Source organism: Seriola dumerili, unplaced genomic scaffold (genome assembly GCF_002260705.1).
Source record: "Seriola dumerili isolate Sdu_G_001 unplaced genomic scaffold, Sdu_1.0 BDQW01000290.1, whole genome shotgun sequence".
Classification (NCBI taxonomy): domain Eukaryota; kingdom Metazoa; phylum Chordata; class Actinopteri; order Carangiformes; family Carangidae; genus Seriola; species Seriola dumerili.
In genome coordinates, this window is record NW_019174545.1 from 877,156 (window position 1) to 895,636 (window position 18,481).

Genomic DNA, 18,481 nt, shown 5'->3' on the forward strand with positions numbered 1-18,481 from the left:
TAATGAAAATATAATGTTGACATCTTTTAATAGCACTAGGACATTGTTTCAATCCGTTTTGATTTAAAAAGACACCATTGGGAGGGGGAGAGAAGGTGAAGTAAAAGATAAGTGAAAGTGGACTGTAGACATTAAAAGGAGAGCGTCAAGGGTAAGTGGAAATGTGGAAAATGAGGAGGCATGCATGAGCAGCAGAGGAAAAGATGGAGAAAAGAGAGTAGAACAAGTAAGTCCTAAAATGTGTGATAAGGCACAGATGGAGAACTTGTCTGTGTAGCACTCTCAGGTTTTCTGATGTGTGGATGCTCTCTAAGTTATTGCTCGGAGGAAGAGATCACATACTGAAATTCGTATTTCTCCCTTTCCTTCTTTTCCTCTCTTGCTGTGAAGTCCTGGTTATTGTTACCTCCCTGCTGTCTTGCTGTTATAAAACAAGTCAACTGAATAACAGCCCTTGCTCAAAAACAGCCTGTGACTCAGAATAAAAGACACTTTACAAGTGAAGGTGGATAAAAACAACATGATTTCTCCTGCATTCTCACAAATCAAGAGCGTACTTTTACTGTATGCTTCATTAGTATGCCATGTTGTGTTGCCGTTTCGATAATCACCCATCACACACCTATCCTGCATACACAGTGGTAGCCAGGGTGCATGTTTGTGTTAACCTTTCAAGCCAAAATTGAAGTGTAGTCGAAAAGGCCTCATGTTAACACAAAAAAGGTCTTTTGTGTGACTCATATGACTGTTACAAAAACTGTTCACATGAGCCTTTTCTAATCTCCCCGTGCTATCTTTAAGATTTGGTTAAAGGCGCCCTGTGTTTTTTTGACCACTAGTAATGCTATGGAGCAATGTTTATACAAGTGGGTCGTCATTTCGTTTTTTTCCTTATCGGGTGCCAGCACACATTTAGTTTTCACGCTGTTCTGCTGATTTACAGTTGGTGGCAGTAACACGCAGAGTAACGTTGCGCTGTGCAAACAAAGGGATGAGAAAGATGAGTACAAACTAGCAAACTTGAACGTAAACAATGCAGGATTGAAAATATTTTTAAAAATTGGCTTTGCAAATGTTTAATGAGGAAAAAAATGCACTCAACACATTTGTTAGACCCCAAGGACAGGCACGCTGCATTTGGTCAGAAACACTGACTGTAAACATAACCTTTCCTTGTTGATGCAGATGGATGATAATGGGATATGGTTAAAAGCTCAGGAAAAACCTAGTGAGGGAACCTTGAATTAAGTTGTTTTTTTTTTTTAGGCTAAACTGATTTGTTTGCTGTTTTTTCTCTTTCTTGGAAAAAGCTGGCACGTATACACGGGAAATATTGTCTCCTTTCCTGTCTCTCTCTCTCTCTCTCTCTCTCTCTCTCTCCCTCTCTGTCTTAAATTCAGTGTCATATTGAAGGAAAACAGAGACACACAAACACACAAATTAAAAAATACAGTCACTTAGCGGCTTTTATGTGGTCCTGGATGATAAAATACCATCATTTTGATGAATGAAGTCTTTCAGATGCACCTTTTCTGTCCAGTGTCAGAACCTGCCACATGCTCCGTCTGTCAAATTTCATTTGTATTGACCTGCTTTTGAAAATCTTCACTAGCATGGGAGAGATTGGATCCCATTTATATTTATTTATCTGAGAATAATGGAATCGTCAGCAGATACCAGTGGAACCTGTGACGCTGCCCAGAATAGAGATCAGTATTTAAACAAATTAAAAACTTATTTTCCACTTGTAGATTGGATTAGAGGAAGTGAGATGTGACCAGGCCTTGTCCTTTAATTTGATCCTGTCTTTGTCTATTATGAGGGCTGTGTTTCACTTATGTTTCCAGTTTTCTCTGTTTTGTTTCTTTTCTTTTTTTTTTTCCAAATCTTTGCAGTTTTCTTCTCTTTTGCCTTTTGATCCAGATCCCTTCTGATTTTCACATTTCTACCTTCTGTCTCTCTGTGTCTTGTTGTTATCTGCTCTGCATCTCCTCTTTTTTTCTCTGTCGATTAATAAATCTCTTAAGTTTCTCTCTCTGTCTCTCTCTGTCTCTCTCTCTCTCTCTCTCTGTCTCTCTGTACGGCCCACTCCTCATGTGGATGAAGTAAGCACATGTGGTAAGCAGCTGTGTCTGATGTGTGCTCGTGCATGACTACATGTACATTTCTCTGTCCAAAGTATGGGTACCAGCTGTGGCCAGCAGCTGTGTGTGTAGTGCCTTGTGTGTGTGTTCACCCATATACAGGTGTAGGCACCTACTCATTTTAGGCAGCTGCTGTGTGTTTTTGTGTGTGTTTGGTTATGGACAGCTGTTTGGTAGCAGGTGATGATTTCAGGAGCCAACCAGACAGTCAGCCAGGCAGGCAGCCAGGGGGGACAACAGGGAGACCTTGGTCCAATACGAAGTAAGTAGGCCTGGACTGGGTGTTTGCTCAGCCAGGCCTTCTGGACCTTTGCTGGATGGCTGGTTGTTCAGGAGGGCCCCGGCTGTGGCTGTCAGTATTTACACAGGACTCTCTACCTGCCAGACTCCACAGACAGCTTACTGGTTACTAGATAAATCAGTCAAAAAGAGGCAGTTAAGTCTTGGTTTCAATATACTGTGGGTTCAGACCCACTCTGTTTAATCCAAGCTGGGATCTTGTCCAAACTGATTCTGCCCAAAATGCAGATTGGCTGTGTGTCTGTGAACATGTAAATGCCACGTAAGATGAAGGGAAATTAGAGAACTGAGGCTTTGTGATAAAAGTAGACAAACGAGCACTTGTGAGATAAGAAGAGAGGTTAAGCAAAAATAGCAAGTTGATATGATAGACATAAAAAAAACAAAACAAAAACAAAGACGTGCTGGTGGATGCAGTTTTTTAACTGCTAGAAGAAGAGTCAGGTGAAAAAAGAAGGAGAAAGGAGGAACAGTCGACCTCAAAATATGATGGACAGAGAAAAGAAGACAAGGAGGAACAAAGAAAGACAAGATGATACTAAACAGATACGGCGAGAGTAAAAATAAATAAAGGAGAAAGCAAGATTTACAAGACTACACAACACAGCAGAAAACTGTAGCTGTCAGCAAATTGTTAGAATAACTGCTGCCTATAAAGTGTGAATAGGAAGCGAATGGGACCCATATGGTTTCCCTCTGTCATTCCATCTATATTGAAGACCTGTCTAAAACCTCATTAAGGCCTTATGACACCAGCCATACCGCCGTTACTGAAATCAGACAGATGGTTATCAGGCTCTATGATGAGACACCAGCTGTGCTTATGACACAGAATGACTTAGATTCTGGGAGTAAAACAAGCAAACAAATGCTGTGTTCACTTTTCATTTAAGCACAAACGCTCTATTTTGTTACATAAGAGAAAGCAACACACATACACACAGCTAGGCAGTTAAAACAAAGTGCTGCTTAATTTTATAAAAATGGTGCCCCACAGCAGACTTTTTCAATGTCATGGTTGTAGTAGAATTGCTAAGCATTGTCTGATTGAGTGTGAGGACAGTATCTGGTAGAGGAACTTTTGTACTGGCAATAAAAAGTCTAAGAAAGCAAAACTCTTACTTGTGACGACCAAAATTCAAACGTTTTCACTCACTGTGGAAACAAAGCTTCTTTTTCTCCACAGAATTGTCCCAGTTTAAAGCTTTTGCCATTGAAAGGAGTAGGCTTAAATGGACTTAAATATGGTATACCAGTCCCTCCAGAATGTCGCGATTGCAACAATTAACACAAATTCAACCAATCCCCGTGAATTCGGGCGACCTCGCATTTTTGTCCAATCATATCATTGAACCAATCATACCATTCCCTGCACAAAACCTTGATGTATGTCACCAAACTCACTTCCTTGTTTCTGGTTTTGAAGCATGTTGTGAAGCTGCACACATATGTGACTATGTGACTGATTTTAAAGATCAGCTCTACCTGTGCGAAGACAGAGCAGAGGAGCATAATCGCTTGATCTATTTCCCTATAAGATTTGAAGACTGGGTCACCAACTGCACTGCACTGGATTTATTCTCACTGGTACATGTTGCCATTGATTTTTAATGAATTACGTATATAAAAAAAGATTGCGGCAACTTTTGCAATTTTTATTTGCTCCCAAAGTTTCATTGCAAAAAAAGAAACATCTAAAATCATCGCAATATTTAAGAAATCATCACAATTTTTAAGACAAGCTGCTGCGAAAATCATGTATTTTAGCCCGCAACTATCCCAAAAAAATCCTGGAGGGACTGGTATATGATTTCCTTTGATTCTATTTAAGGGCAGACGACTAAAACATAAAATAGGGTATCTTAAACGAGCAAAAAAAAACCTTTATAAACTGAAAAGAGGAGAACACTGACAGAATTTATTGTTCAGTGTACACTTTTGCGTACACTTTTTAATATGCAGCATTTTCTGGGCTGCCAGCATGGTTCATTGTAAACAGGAACAGATGAACCTCAAGTGACACTTTGGATTTAAGAGGCAGAACCCAAGTAACCATTATCATTTATTAGACTCTAAATTGGGATATTCAACCTGCTCATTATCTGCATAGTATCCCAGCAGGACAGAAGACAGAGTTAGTGCAATGACTGGTTTAAGGATGTGCAGCTTTTAAAATGGAAACTACCGGTAACATCTTTGTCACACATTTCCAGAGTGGAAGTACAAGTTACTTAGACTTTCATTTCAAGTGTGCTGAACTTTCTTGTAACTGTGGAACAAAAAGTACAAAAGAGTTCCCAACGAGATTCATAATATAGCCTCTGTTCAGCCAGATTGTTTCTCAGCTCACCACACACTACCAAATTTATTTTTTACCTGAATCAGAGCCAATCCTGCCAGAGCAACATCAGTGGTGATTAAAAAAAAAAAAAAAATGCATATGTGTATATGTTGTAGGTACACACACACTGACACGTTGCATATATGCACACTCAGAATATATATTATTTATAGTACAAAGATCTGAAATATGGAAATACTGAGTCTGAAAATAGCATTCTGCTCTGAGAGGAAGAATGAAAAGTTTTAAGAGTAATGAGGGGATGAAAAATGGAATGTGGAGGTAACATGCACACACGCACACACACACACACACGCACATACACACACATGCACAGATATCTCATGTGTTATGCCTGGCCATTAGTCAAAGCTGTCACTATACATACTAAGCCAAGTCGTTAGTGTGGCCACTGTCAGGTGTGCTTGAGTGGTCATTAGTGTGAGAGAACATGGTATTTCTGTAAGAGGATAATAAGAAAGTTCTTCGTCTTATTTTGTGTTTGCATTTTGTTTCTTTTAAATTCTGCTGAAGCTGGTGCTAGACATGTTCTTCTTACTTGATTGTGCAGGGAGGTGAATGTATATGAATAATCTTAAATTAGTTACAAAGTTACATACATTATTTTATGTTAAGGAGTCATTGTTGTTTATTTTGAATATTAGTAATGGCAAAATATTGGACAAAATATAATTAATACCACAATCAGGGTGGACATCAGTTTTGAAAAAGGACGTCAGTGTTTTCCCAAATGGATAACACAAACCTTGATTCAACCACCTAAGGACATGGACAAATTTTGCAAGTACTAAATTGTAAATTGCCCTCAGAATACTTGTCACTTTTGGACAATGAAAAGACATAAATCATCTTGAATAATTTACCAGTGATGCAGACATTGCTTTCCAATCGGAAAAGAAATGCTCAGAAAATATTAAATATTAACGTGTTTTTTAAACAAACATTTAAGCAAATAGAAAAAGTCCTTCCTGCAAATTCATTTTGCTTGGTCAAGGTAACAGTTCTGAGCTGTGTGTTTCAAACACTTGTTGTGAATGAACTGTGCACTGTACAGGGAACTCCAGTATAATGGCAATATGATGGTGCAGATACAGAGTGCTTTGACTAGAAAGGATTATTTTAGAGAAGTCCATCAACAATGTCAGATTTGACCTGAAGACAGACACTGAACTGGAGATGCACTGTTTTGTAAACACTAATTTCTTTTATATCTTCTTCTGTGTCTGTTATGACATGTGACTTAACATGGATTTTGAGCTGGACTTGACTCTGTTGATGCATGGTGTGTCTCCTGACAGTATCTTACTGTTTGTAAAGCTGCACTGCCCATTGCAATACTACATTCAGCACATACAATGCTGTATACAGTCATTGTACTTCAGCTGTACTGCCTCCTATTGTACACTTTTACTTAATTTAGTATTTACCTGTTACTTTATTTAGTACTTACCATGACCTCATGTTTTAATGATTTCCTCTCACAGCATGCTTGGTCACTTGTTCTACATTGTCTAGATGAACTAGAACTATGACTTTAAGTTTATTTTCGTATCAACCATTTTGCATGCATCAAAAATATGACGTTATCATTTTCTTGTGTAAATTTTTCTCATTTTCCTTTTATTGAAAAAAAAAACAAAAAAAAAACTGTCTAGGTCTGACAAACTGTCTTGGTGCTAGCATCACATCAATATTCAATTTCAAGTATTCTGTGTCACTGTCTGCCTGCCACAGATGTGTATCTGGTATCTACAGTATATACAGTATACAGTATATGTGCTCTGAGATATTTTTCAGACAGTCAAGGGCAATGTGACAGAATCATTAGGAAAAAGTGTTTGTGTGTGTTGGAAGATAAGTACTGAGCTGTCTAAATGTCAAGGGTGTGTAATTAAAGGAAACCTGAGTGCTGTCAGTAGGTGATGACTGCTACTGGGAACAGTGGTTTGCTCCATATTCAGGCATAATTGCAGACCATAGGGCTCCTCGAAGGGTGGGTGTGTGCACATTTTGTGGCAGAGGTTGGAGGATGATTGCTTTGCACTGTTCGATATATCTGTGACAGGTTTGTGTGTGTGTCTCTGTGTCAAATCCACAATGAGACATACTCCAAACCAAACCACAGGAAACAGTAACAGGTGATACAAGTTTTCCTCACCATCATTCAGTTTATCTTCCTTTTCCTCCAAGGCTACAGTTGCTATTTAACATCACACAGAATATGTTTGTGTCTCCGTTTGCCTGTAAATTGACAACAGTATCGCTGTATATGTGTGTGTGTGAGGTTGTATCGTCGTGCACATGTTGTGCTTGACTCCTTTTCCTCCCACTGTGTCTATAATGAAAAGCTAAATGGCCCAGGTTAGCAATGATTAAAGATGGACGGCTACCTAGGAGGAGAAGGAGAAAACAGCGGTCGGGAAATGACAGTTTGAGGTAAATGACAGCTCTGCTATGTTTAGGATAAATGGATCGTGCAGCTATATTCAGCCTACGCCATCCATTATTCAGAGTACCACCGACAAGACAAATCCCCAGTAACTCAGATTCCTCTGTAGCAGTGGTAGTGCAAGTGCAAGTTTTTAACCAGGTGACACGATTCACCCGTTTCCCTTTTCAGATCCCAATTTCTTCAACTGGGATCCATTACATGTTCACATCAGCAATTGTGCCTCTGTGTGTAGCTTAATTATTAGCAATTCATTAATGACTAAGACTGTAATGACATTGTTATGGAAGCTATTATATGTTGCCTGTTTTTTTTTATCATCGCTTCCCCCTTCGTGGGGAAACAGCGTGAAGTGGTGAGCCAAGCTCTCATTTGTTCCATGGAGGAGATATCAGTGTATGTGTGAGTGTGTGTATGTGGATGTGTGTTTGTCTGCATTTGCATGTAGATTATGTGACATGCGCTATATGTCCTTGTGTCTGCACAAGTGATATTCATGCATGAATGTGTGTCATGGGTGATACTGTAACAAGTCTGACAGTGTTCTGATAACAGATGGGTGAACGGGTCATTTGTTATTCATAATGAGCATGTGTCTGTTATGCTGTGGACCTGTCAGTTGTGTGATGTAATAAGGGGACCCCAGAAATGCCACATTTTGTGGGTAATTGTGTGTTACATTGTAAGACATTTCCCTGAGTGTTACAGACAGTGCAAGGTGACACTGTGACTCAACCTTTTGTTTCCTTCACTATCATTCAATTCTTTCCAGTATTTAGAAATTATGTGCAAAGTGTATGTGTTTTTGGCCCACTGATTTTGGCAATCCCCTTGACTTTTCCTCTAGTGCCACCATGAGGTTAACATTTTTTGTTTTTTATGCCTCCGCACCGGCGACAACTAGAGGCATCATGTTTTTGGGTTGGCTGTTCATCCGTCCCATTCTCGTGAACACTCTCAGTAACACCTTAAGAGAATTTCTTCTTCTTTGGTACAACATTCACTTGGGCTCAACAGTTACCTAATTAGATTTTGATGGTCATAAGTCAAGGTCACTGTGACCTCACAAAACATTTTTCTGACCTCTTGAATGTAATATCTCAAGACCACCTTGAGGGCATTGCTTCAAATTTGGCTCAAACGTTCACTTGGACTCAAGGATGAAGTGATTAGAATTTGGTGGTTAAAGGTCAAGGTCACTGTGACCTCACAAAACACATTTTTGGCCACAACTCACAAATTCTTATGCTAATTATGACACAATTTAACACAAATGTTTTCATAGGATAAAATTATGTGATGACATGTTATATCCAAATGGTCAAAGGTCAACTTCACTGTGACATCATGATGTTCAATCATAATGTTGGAAAACACTTCTGGCTATTATTCAGTGCTGTAACTCAGGAAGGGGAGATTGTGACCATATTTCCTGCAACTTGACTGCTTGGTGGAGGCACATAACCGCAAGGTGGTAATGATATGTGAATATAGCCATGTAAACCAAAACATTCTCCTCTTCTCTCTCTGTAGGATTCCCCTCCACCCAACCGTTACAATGTGAGTCAGACATTTGAGAAGTCTAATGGCCACTCTTACTTAGAACCCCGAAGTGAAGGAGCCAAGAGACGACAGAGCTGCTTCCTCTCTGCTGCACCGCGGGACAGTTTCTTCAGAAGATGTGACCCCAATGTGCCAGGTGTCACGCACACAAACACGCACTTAACATCTATCTGTCTATCTATCTATCTATCTATCTATCTATCTATCTATCTATCTATCTATCTATCTATCTAATGATCCTTGTCAGTGCTGAACATTTGGAAACTGTACAGCTCCACCCCTTAGCCATCATGCAGTACAATTAGCTCCATCTCTGTGGGCCTCTAACCTAATATTTACCTCAATTACACTCCCATTGAAAAATGTTGTTTCAAAATTGATAGATTCATGACTTACTTGGATAATTTATGACTAGCCCCATTTCACCAAGGGACTCAACCCATGAGGCACCCCAAACCGTTTAACCAAAATCCAATTTGCATATAAATAGATTTGGACTGTTTGCAGTAGTGTTTCTTCTTCATACACCCAGGCACGCATACACACACACACACACACACACTGAAGCAGATATGTACACACAATCATATACACACACACAGAGACTCAGACACACATTGATATCTGCACACATACAATCATTTTGCCCATTATTGAATTTGCATTTATGAATAGGCATACAGTATATGGAACATTAGGGAACATTACATTCCTCATCATGCTTGGGTCCCTTGCGATCACATTTCAGATAATGGTAAGAGCATTTAACTATTGAACATATTTGAAACACACACATAGACACAGATACACACACATGCACAAATGAATGACAGCGTTACTCATAATGGTCTGTGACATTAGCAATTGCTCAAGGTGTTTTTAATATGCGAGTGTCTTGGTTTTGTGGTGTATGTTTGTGTGTAACTTTGAAAGTCACCCTCCTTTTCTGCAGTCATAAGCTGATTGCATTTAGCTGCCAGGTCAGACAAGCAGCTACTGCTGTATCACTGTAAAACCATGTTAGACTGGTGATGGCTTCTTTTCCTTATCTTAATTCTTATTGCACTGACTACGATCTGCAGCCCTGGGGTCCATTACACGTTTTCAAAATCAACTATAAAAGTTGTTTCGGTAATTCCTGAAAAGTTGGCAGTTGAGGTTTCAAATAAAAAAAGTATATGGAAACATTGTTCTGTAATGGTGAAACCCCTGAGGCTTAACCTGAGGCTTAACTTAACTTACTTTAACTTTCAAGAACAGTTTTTGTATTTCAGAATTCAATGTTAATATTTCTTTAAATGAAAATGGACTTGTAAAAGTTTTTTTTTTTTCTACACACAGCGTGTGTTTGAATGTGTATATGCATGGATCTCTGTACGCCAGCTTGTGTGTTTGTGTTTGGGGATTTTTTTCCCCCAAGCACCTCACTGTGGAAAAGCATCGCAAAACCCCTGCAGAGTTTTTGGTTGACACACAGAGGACTGTGTTTTTGCCACATCTGGGCTCTGGTCAGCAGGGCAGTTCAGTATTCTGGAAGCCTGAGCTTTGATCATAGTACAGAGAGTTCAGGTACATTACAGTGCAGCTCATGATAGAAACCCATGACAGATTAATACTGTACTGCTGTAACTTTTTTCGTGGAAAATCTAACCCAGCCCTCAATGTAATACTTGAAATCTTTTAAAAAAAAACATACCAGTGGTGTAAATTATGTATTAGCCAAAAACAAAACTTTTGACAAGAAAAAACTTTTACAAGATATGTCTAAAAACCTGTGATTTCCTTCAGATATGTTTGAAATGGAGTTAGTGGTCATAAGTGTGTGTGCGTGTATGTGTGTGTGTGTGTGTGTGTGTACGTTCATTAGGCCCTGGCCAGTACAACCCCAGTGTGAAATCATTCCCTCAAATGGCTCTGATCTCCTCCAGAGAAGATCGATTCAAGGCATCCATGAACACAAACCCTGGACCTGGCACTTATCAGGTAAAGATGATGTTAAAGTTATATTTCATCCTTGTGTGTGTGTGTGTGTGTGTGTGTGTGTGTGTGTGTGTGTTTGGTGCATGCACGTGAGGCTGTATGTCTGACATTATCTTATGTTGTAATCCTCTGAGAATCTATCATATTTCTCTCTGTGACCTTGAGCTGTGCAGAAGAAATTGATTGCTTTGTAAAAAAAAAAAAAAAAAAATTCAAACTTCAATAAGTTTCTGTTGTTTCACCCAATCTCTGTTTCTCCACTGATGCAACACACGGTTGAATGATGCAGTTTCCTGTTCAAAGCAGCTTTTCACTTCGTGGGCGAATTTGTTCTTAATTGACCTGACTGATTAAATTAAACAGGGAAAAGTGAGTGCAGTTTTATTAAGTGCAATGTTGTTTAATGCAACCACCTCAGACTACTGACAGAGACAAATGCACTTTATGGATGAAGCATAAAACAGTTGTAATGAAACCCAACCAGAACCTAATCTCTCTCTGCTCCATTTCTGTGTGTTTTAATAGGAATTACAGCTTTGGGTTACAGCTACTGGTGTGTGTGTGTGTGTGTGTGTGTGTGTGTGTGTGTGTGTGTGTGTAAGATGATTGAAAGAGCTAATGTTGCTTCCAGTCCCAGCTGACTTTGACTGGTGAACATCAAAGACAAAACCGCAAGAGTTTGATTTAAACCTCGCTACACAGTTCATCGTCATGTTCATGTCCATGGGTGTAATGTTATCACAGAGCTCTTTCTTCTCTTTCTCTCTGTCTGCCTGTCTCCCAGTCGGTCTGCTGTCTCAGTGTGGATTCATCTCCTCAACTTTTCTCTTCTCCTCTCTCTTACAGTTCACTGTCTCTTTCTCTCTTCTGACTGCCTTTGCCTTTTTCCACTTGTTTTCCTCCTCCTCCTATTCTCCCCAGTTCCATTTGCAGCTGTTTGGATTTCCATTCCTCTTATCTGGGTACTCACATTATGATTATTGGGCTGATTATTTGTTGCCCGTCACAGACATGTAGATTATTTTAAACATGTTTAATTTTTATGACGGGATTTGCAACCTCTAAAAGAGTGTCATAGGAGGAATAGCCATTAAGAGACAACAGCGTTAAAACAAACACATCAAGGAATTTACCTTTTTAAAGCTCTCAAACAATACAAGCAGACACAAAGGATTCTGCTGGGAGAACTAAACCAGCCTTAATAAATACACAAGGACATTAAAGACAACGAGGAGGTGGAGGGAGCTGAGGGAGCAGAGAGTGTGTACATGAGCGTGTCACCATGGTAATGGTAAGAAACATTATAATGGTCATGCTGTACACCCACTTGAATATAATTGGATATTACCAGTCATATGGTTGCCAAACAGTTACTGAATGAAGAAGCTGATGCTAATCAGGCAATGCAGCCATGACCTATAGGAATGCTGTTGAGTTTTTGACCTCTAGTTTGCGCTATGGGGCGGTTTATCTATAAATGGGTCCCTGTTCTGTGCACATGCAAGAGGATGCACATGTATGTGTACATTGGTTGCTTTTCCACTCATCTACCCGTGGTGGCAGTGCAGAACGCAGCAATGTACTGGCAAAGGCGGGGAAAGAAGAAGACGTCTTGCTTGTAAACTTGCATGTAAACAATGCAGGTTTCAAGCTATGAGGAAGGAATTCATCCTGCATTCATTGTATTTGTTAGACCTGAAGGATAGACATGATGTGTTTTGGTGAGTAATATTTTATGTAAACTTAACTTTTTTTTTTCTTTTTTTTTTTTTGTTTACAAGAAAACTCCATAGGGCACCTGTAAGTGCTGCCTGAGCTAACACTATGCTCCATTCCACCTCATCAGGTTTCAGAGCAGAGCCACAGCTCACTGGAAGTTCACCTTCCCTTATGAAGCTCTGCAGAGAGAACCCATTCAGTTCTCTCTGCGTAGTCTACAGTCTGCGTTGCCTTTCTCAGTCTAGTTTAGCATTTTTTCTCCTTGTATATGCAAATTGTACCATAAAGTTGCAAGACAAACAGTTTTTGACAGATGATGATTTTGATTTATGTGAGAGTGAGAATTCATGTTCTCAAAGGATTTGATTGCTTAAATATGACTGAATGTTACCAATCATCTGGTAGCCAAACAGAAGATGAATAAGAACTGTGATTGTGGAGCATGAACGAAGCTCATCACTTCATTACTCTGCCTGAACTAAAGCTGTCCTTATCAGGTTTCAGTACAGAGCCACAGCTCACCTCAAATTCACCTCACTCATATAGAACTCGCTCTCCTCCAGCTCTCTCCTCTGCTGAGCTCACAGTCCTTGATGTGATGCCTCCATCTCTCAATCCACCATCTCATTGGAATTTTGCTTTTTTTCCTACTTTTAATTGTCTTTTCTGCGTAAACTTCATTATGAAAAGGTTTTTGATAGATTTATGTATGAATGTACCAGCGAGGATTTCTACACTGACAGTAGCTAATAAAACTGTTGAAGTATCTCATAGGATCCTCTACTCTCCTCTTCTCACACAGGGTATCTGAAGTTTAAAAAAATGTATTCAACTAGGGCAGTAAATTAAAAGTGAAATCCTCTACTTCTGCTCATCAAGTGTTTGTCTGTAGGCACTTTAGTCAAACCAGTGGGGAGAGTTAATGTTGGGAGATAATTGGCTTCAGCATAAAAATGGCTTAGGTTAGCTAAACGTTGTACCTGTGTAACTATATGATTAGATACAGCCTGTTTTATGAAAATAAGCTGTTTGCATGTTCCTTCGGCCCTTGCTTGAGCTTCATGTGGGTGTTCCGGTTTTCCCCAAGACATGCAAGTCAGGTGAATTGGAAACTGCGTGTAGGTGTGAACGGATGTCTGTCTGTGTGTCAGACCTTTGATAGACTGACTTCCTCTCTGTCTTTCAAACTCCACACCTCCAGTTTGTAACACAGGCTTTTCTGTTTGAAATTTAATTTTTTTATAAGTATCAAACCAAAACGAAAATTACCCTAATGACATCATCTGGGTAATTTCCTTCAAACTTTGAAAACCTCCTTCCAGACATCATTAAACTGTTTTCAAAGACGGAGTAGCACACCTCTTGTAAATTAAACTAAATGAATACACAAATACACATATGCGTCATACAAACAAAACACCTTTTAATGTTGTTTTGCAGCATTTTCAGTAATGCAACATTTAAGCAAGCTTGTGTCTATATGTTACTGCTAGTGTGCACTGTGGTGCATTGTGCAGTTTTGCTTTTACACCCTCAAGTTTAAAGTTTAAAGACTTCGACATGCTGTGACTCGAACCTTATAGAGACTGATGCCTTGCATTGTGAGTAAGACATCCCATGTCTCAGTTTAGCTTCAGGAGGTTCTGTTCTTGCTTGTTTTCCATGGAATGCATGTCTAAGCTCTTGTCTCAGTAATTAGCTGTGTGACTGTGAATCTATACGACACCACAGGCCATACAGAGTTAAAGATGGTGTGAAGTGGCACGGAATGGGAGGGAGATAAGAGAGTGTGGAAGACAAGCAGAAAGAGAGAGTGGGATGGTAGTGATGCGAGAGAGGCAGGAAGGGGTGAGAGAGAAAGTAGAGATGGGGGGCGTCAGAGGTGAGGCAGTGACAAAAAGGTGGTAGAAAAGCACAGAGGGAGAGAAGCACAGAGACAGACAGCACCAAATCAAGCAGCTTAAGAGGGTAGTTAAATTCAACAGCTGAAAATGTGTTCTGAGGCCCCGCCATCTGAAGCAGACGGCCACGTAATGGAATAGTGGCTATTTCAGCATCAGTGTTTGTGTGTGTGTGTGTGTGTGTGTGTGTGTGTGTGTGTGGGGATGTACGTCCATCCGCACTTGTGTGTGTAATGTCACAAAGCTGTCTACTTGAGTGGCATTAGGCCACAGTGAGGGCTCATTTAGTGTTCCCATTAAATGCACCATGTGAGGTACCTACTTCTGCAAAGTAGCCTTGATTACCTTTCTCACTCACAACACTGTTCTTATTGGTTGAGCTTCATTTAACAGAGAGAGGCGTGTGGATGGAACACGGGAATATAAAAAGACACAGGGAGGCAGACGTCAAGCAGAAACAAATATTAATTAAATGCTGTAATCTTTGCTGCCAAGTGCAAAGCACATACAGAGACAGAGAAAAAAAAGGAGAAGCTCAAGTTTATTTAATGTTCATTATGAGTCAGAACAGAAGGTGTCCTTAACACAGCTGACACTTCATCAAACCTTCATCATGATGTGCTGTCTTTGTCACTACATGTACTTCCTCTGTGTGAGACTTTGAATTCCTCTACTTTAATGCTTTTCATGTGAAGTTTGCATGTCATTTGGAGAATAATTAGATTTGAGTTTGAATGACTATACTGTATGTGTGCGCGAACTGTGGTTCCATCCACAAAATGAACCTAGAATTTAAAATGTGATTTACTTTTTTTCATGTTGTATTTTTTTTTATTATCATTATTTATGGCATTACTTTTAAAGTTTAATTCAGTTAGATTTTATGTGCAAAATTAAGTGCTGACAATGTGGGAACAAAATTGTTTACCTTTTGTGACATAACCTAAAAAGGTAAACTGGACAGTATTGTACCCTAAATTTGAGCTGAACAATCTCTCTTTCTCTCCATTGCATAGATTACCCAAGAATGTCTACATAAGAAAAGCAACAGCATCTGTAGTTTGTTCAGACTCTTTGAGTAACCTGTGTGTTTACATGGTCCTGGTAAGCGACCTCATGAGCGTCCTTTCAGGGAAAGCAAAGGTTGAGGTAGTGTGAAATTGTTCGAACGTTGCAGCGCTCTTATGGAAGAGGCTGTGGTTGATTGTGGTTGGATGGTTTAAGATGTGGTTCACATCCCGTCTTCCACCTACAGTCCAGCCTTTATTAAACCAAACTTACCTACAGAGGTGGCAGATAAGACAGCACTCATATGAACTGGTAATGATGGTTGCTTTGGAAGGTGCTGATGAACAACCTATGTTGTTGCTTAGTGGAGAATATGCAAACATATGCATGCACCTACAGAGAATTAGCATCCTTTACCAATTCTGCATATGTGTTGCATATGTGTATGTGTTGCTTTTCTGAGTGTGTCATGCAGTCTATGTCTGTTGTGGGAAAGACTGTGCATCCAGCAGTCTTTGTTCTGTGCTTGTGTGCACACTTGTACACATGTGCATACATAACCAAGTAACATCACCACCAGCTCCCTGCATATATCCCCTTTTTCCTTCTCCCCTCCTTGACCTAGTGAAACATCCCATAATCTCCTTCAACATTGCCATGCCGATGGTGTCGCCACTTCCAAAGGCTCTTCCATATCTCCCCGACCTCCTGGGCAACCCTGAGGGTGACCTGGAGTTGAACCCGCAACCCTTTTCCCATTAGGATCAATACTGAGATCTGAGGGGCCCCGCCAATGTGCCTAAATCCTGCTGTGGCACCTCTGGCATACTGATGTGCGTCTGTTTGCAGGGAGGTTAGGGGAGGCAGTGAGGGAGAAAGAAAGAGAGAGAGTGCTTTGATGACATAGACGAAGTATATTCCTCTGGCAGTACCTGAGTGGGAGGGATGGTGGAGTGTTTGTGTGTGTGTGTGTGTGTGTGTGTGTGTGTGTGTGTGTGTGTGTGTCTGTCTGTCTGTCTGTCTGTCTGTCTGTCTGTCTGTCTGTCTGTCTGTGAGAGAGAGAATTTCTTTTGTTTTTGACTTTGAATATTTTTGACATGTAGTATTTTTTTTTATGTACTGTTATCTTTTCGTAAGACCTGGAACAGACAGACCCATCATCCGAGTGTGCTGCTGAATGTTAGCTACATGTTTGTGAATTCAACCTCAGTGACCTCTTTCTCTTAAAGCATAGCAGAAAGAGTTGAAGCCCGCTGTTCATGCATTGTACTTTGAGGTGATCATTTTAGTTTAATCCTCTACATTATGTTTGATTTATATCTTATAAATAAATGGTAAATTTAATGGTAAAATGGTTAAATTTCCTTTTCCACTGACACAACAAAAACCCTGTGGGACCAAGAGCCAAACAAAGAAGAGGACAATTAATAAAAGTCTGAAAATCACTGTTGATTTCTTTGTCAAAAATAATATATTTCACTCTACACTTTGAAACATATAAAGTATGAGGTTTGAAGAACGATATGAAGATATGTGAGCTGGCTATAATGGACAACTCCATGTTTGAGTAAGGACTGTCATGTTAGGGTTTTTTCCATTTATCTTTGCAAGAATATGCATTTATCAGATTATGCTAAGGATCAAATCGGAGCAACTAGCAGCAGTTTGATATAAGCAAAATATTAAAGAACCCTTCAAAATTCATCTACAACTAAATGCTAATACAGGAAGACACTGCTCAGGTGGAGGACCACCTAGATAAGTCATGGAAATACATGATTGGATGTTAATATGGAACATTGGAACATGGCTATAAAATGATGGGAAACTTTTTCTTTAAAAAAAAAAAAGCGTGTTTTTGTCTCCTGTTTCCAGGAGGACACTGTGAAAGTGTTTCACGTGAGGCTGCTAGCTTTAGTAAGCAGGATCACACACTGTGAAGGGATACAGTTTATGTGAAGTTTTATCAGACTGTTAAGTGCAATAAAAACTGGAGTGATTTGTTGAAAATGCTACGAACTGTTGATTATTCCTGGTTTAAAGTCAAAGGACAAGCACTCATCCCTCCTCACTTCATCATATTCGCCTCCATTCATTCACTGATTTATTCATTCTTTTGTTTGTTACTTTGTAAGTCTTCATTGCCATAGAGTTTGTCCTGTTCAACAGCAAAATCTGTTTACATGTTTTTGCAGTTGTAAATGAATATTTCTCTCCTCATACTTGTTTTCATCACCCTGTTTTCATAGTGTAACATCAGCTTTGAATAAATTTTGATGACTGCATTTTCAGCATTTAAATTACACAAAGACATTTGTGTTTATATGTAAATTTGTACCAGTACTTGTGGAATTGTTCTCTTCTGCTTTGTGTGCCAGACATACAGTATTTTACTTCCTTCATCATTCGTCATCTCTGTTTGTGTATCTGCAGTTGAGTCCAGGTATCATGAACACAGTACTAAAGGGCACCTTCAATGTGACACTCGACAACCCCCTGGGCCCCTGCTGCTCCCCTCGTGTGGCCCCTGGCCCTTTAAGGGCACATGAGACCATTAATGCTATTGCAACGCCCAACACCTTCATCGCTACCAGCACTTCTTAGTGTCAAAGTTGAAGGTCAAAGTTTACAGGTGAAAGGTGAGTGGGGTAAAAGGTCAATCTTAAGGTCATCACATTTCAATTCATATTCTGGTAAAAAGAAGAATCTTCATGAATATTTATGGTTATATCCATTGCTCTTGAATGTATAATAGATAGTGAGTGAGCTTATTTTCAATTATTGAATTGTAACTTTCCGAAGCTTTTTAAATAAATAAACAGAAATGTGCTTAGATCTAGATATTGCAATAAGTGTAATAAGTATTCCAGTTCAAAACAAGCTGTTTTTAGATTAATTTTGATAATGACAATCATCACTGAAGCATTATATAGCTTGTTTCTACTCTCTGACAGCTTTTGAAGCTTACTTAGTCTACTGCTTGTGTGTATGTGTTTGTGTGTGTGTGTGTGTGTGTGTTTCAAAGCCCAAATTTTGCTATCAGTAGATCCTGCCC

At 39.5% G+C, this 18,481-nt stretch overlaps 1 protein-coding gene across 1 annotated transcript in view; it reads left to right on the forward strand.

Moving 5' to 3' along the window:
* Window positions 1-18,030, forward strand: part of stpg2 (sperm tail PG-rich repeat containing 2) — a 53,929-nt gene extending 35,899 nt beyond the window's left edge. The window contains exons 11-13 of the mRNA XM_022757608.1: window positions 8,789-8,954; window positions 10,686-10,801; window positions 17,860-18,030. Of these exons, the coding sequence (XP_022613329.1) occupies window positions 8,789-8,954; window positions 10,686-10,801; window positions 17,860-18,030 (453 nt within the window). The remainder of the gene's footprint in view (window positions 1-8,788; window positions 8,955-10,685; window positions 10,802-17,859) is intronic.
* Window positions 18,031-18,481: the final 451 nt, after the last annotated feature.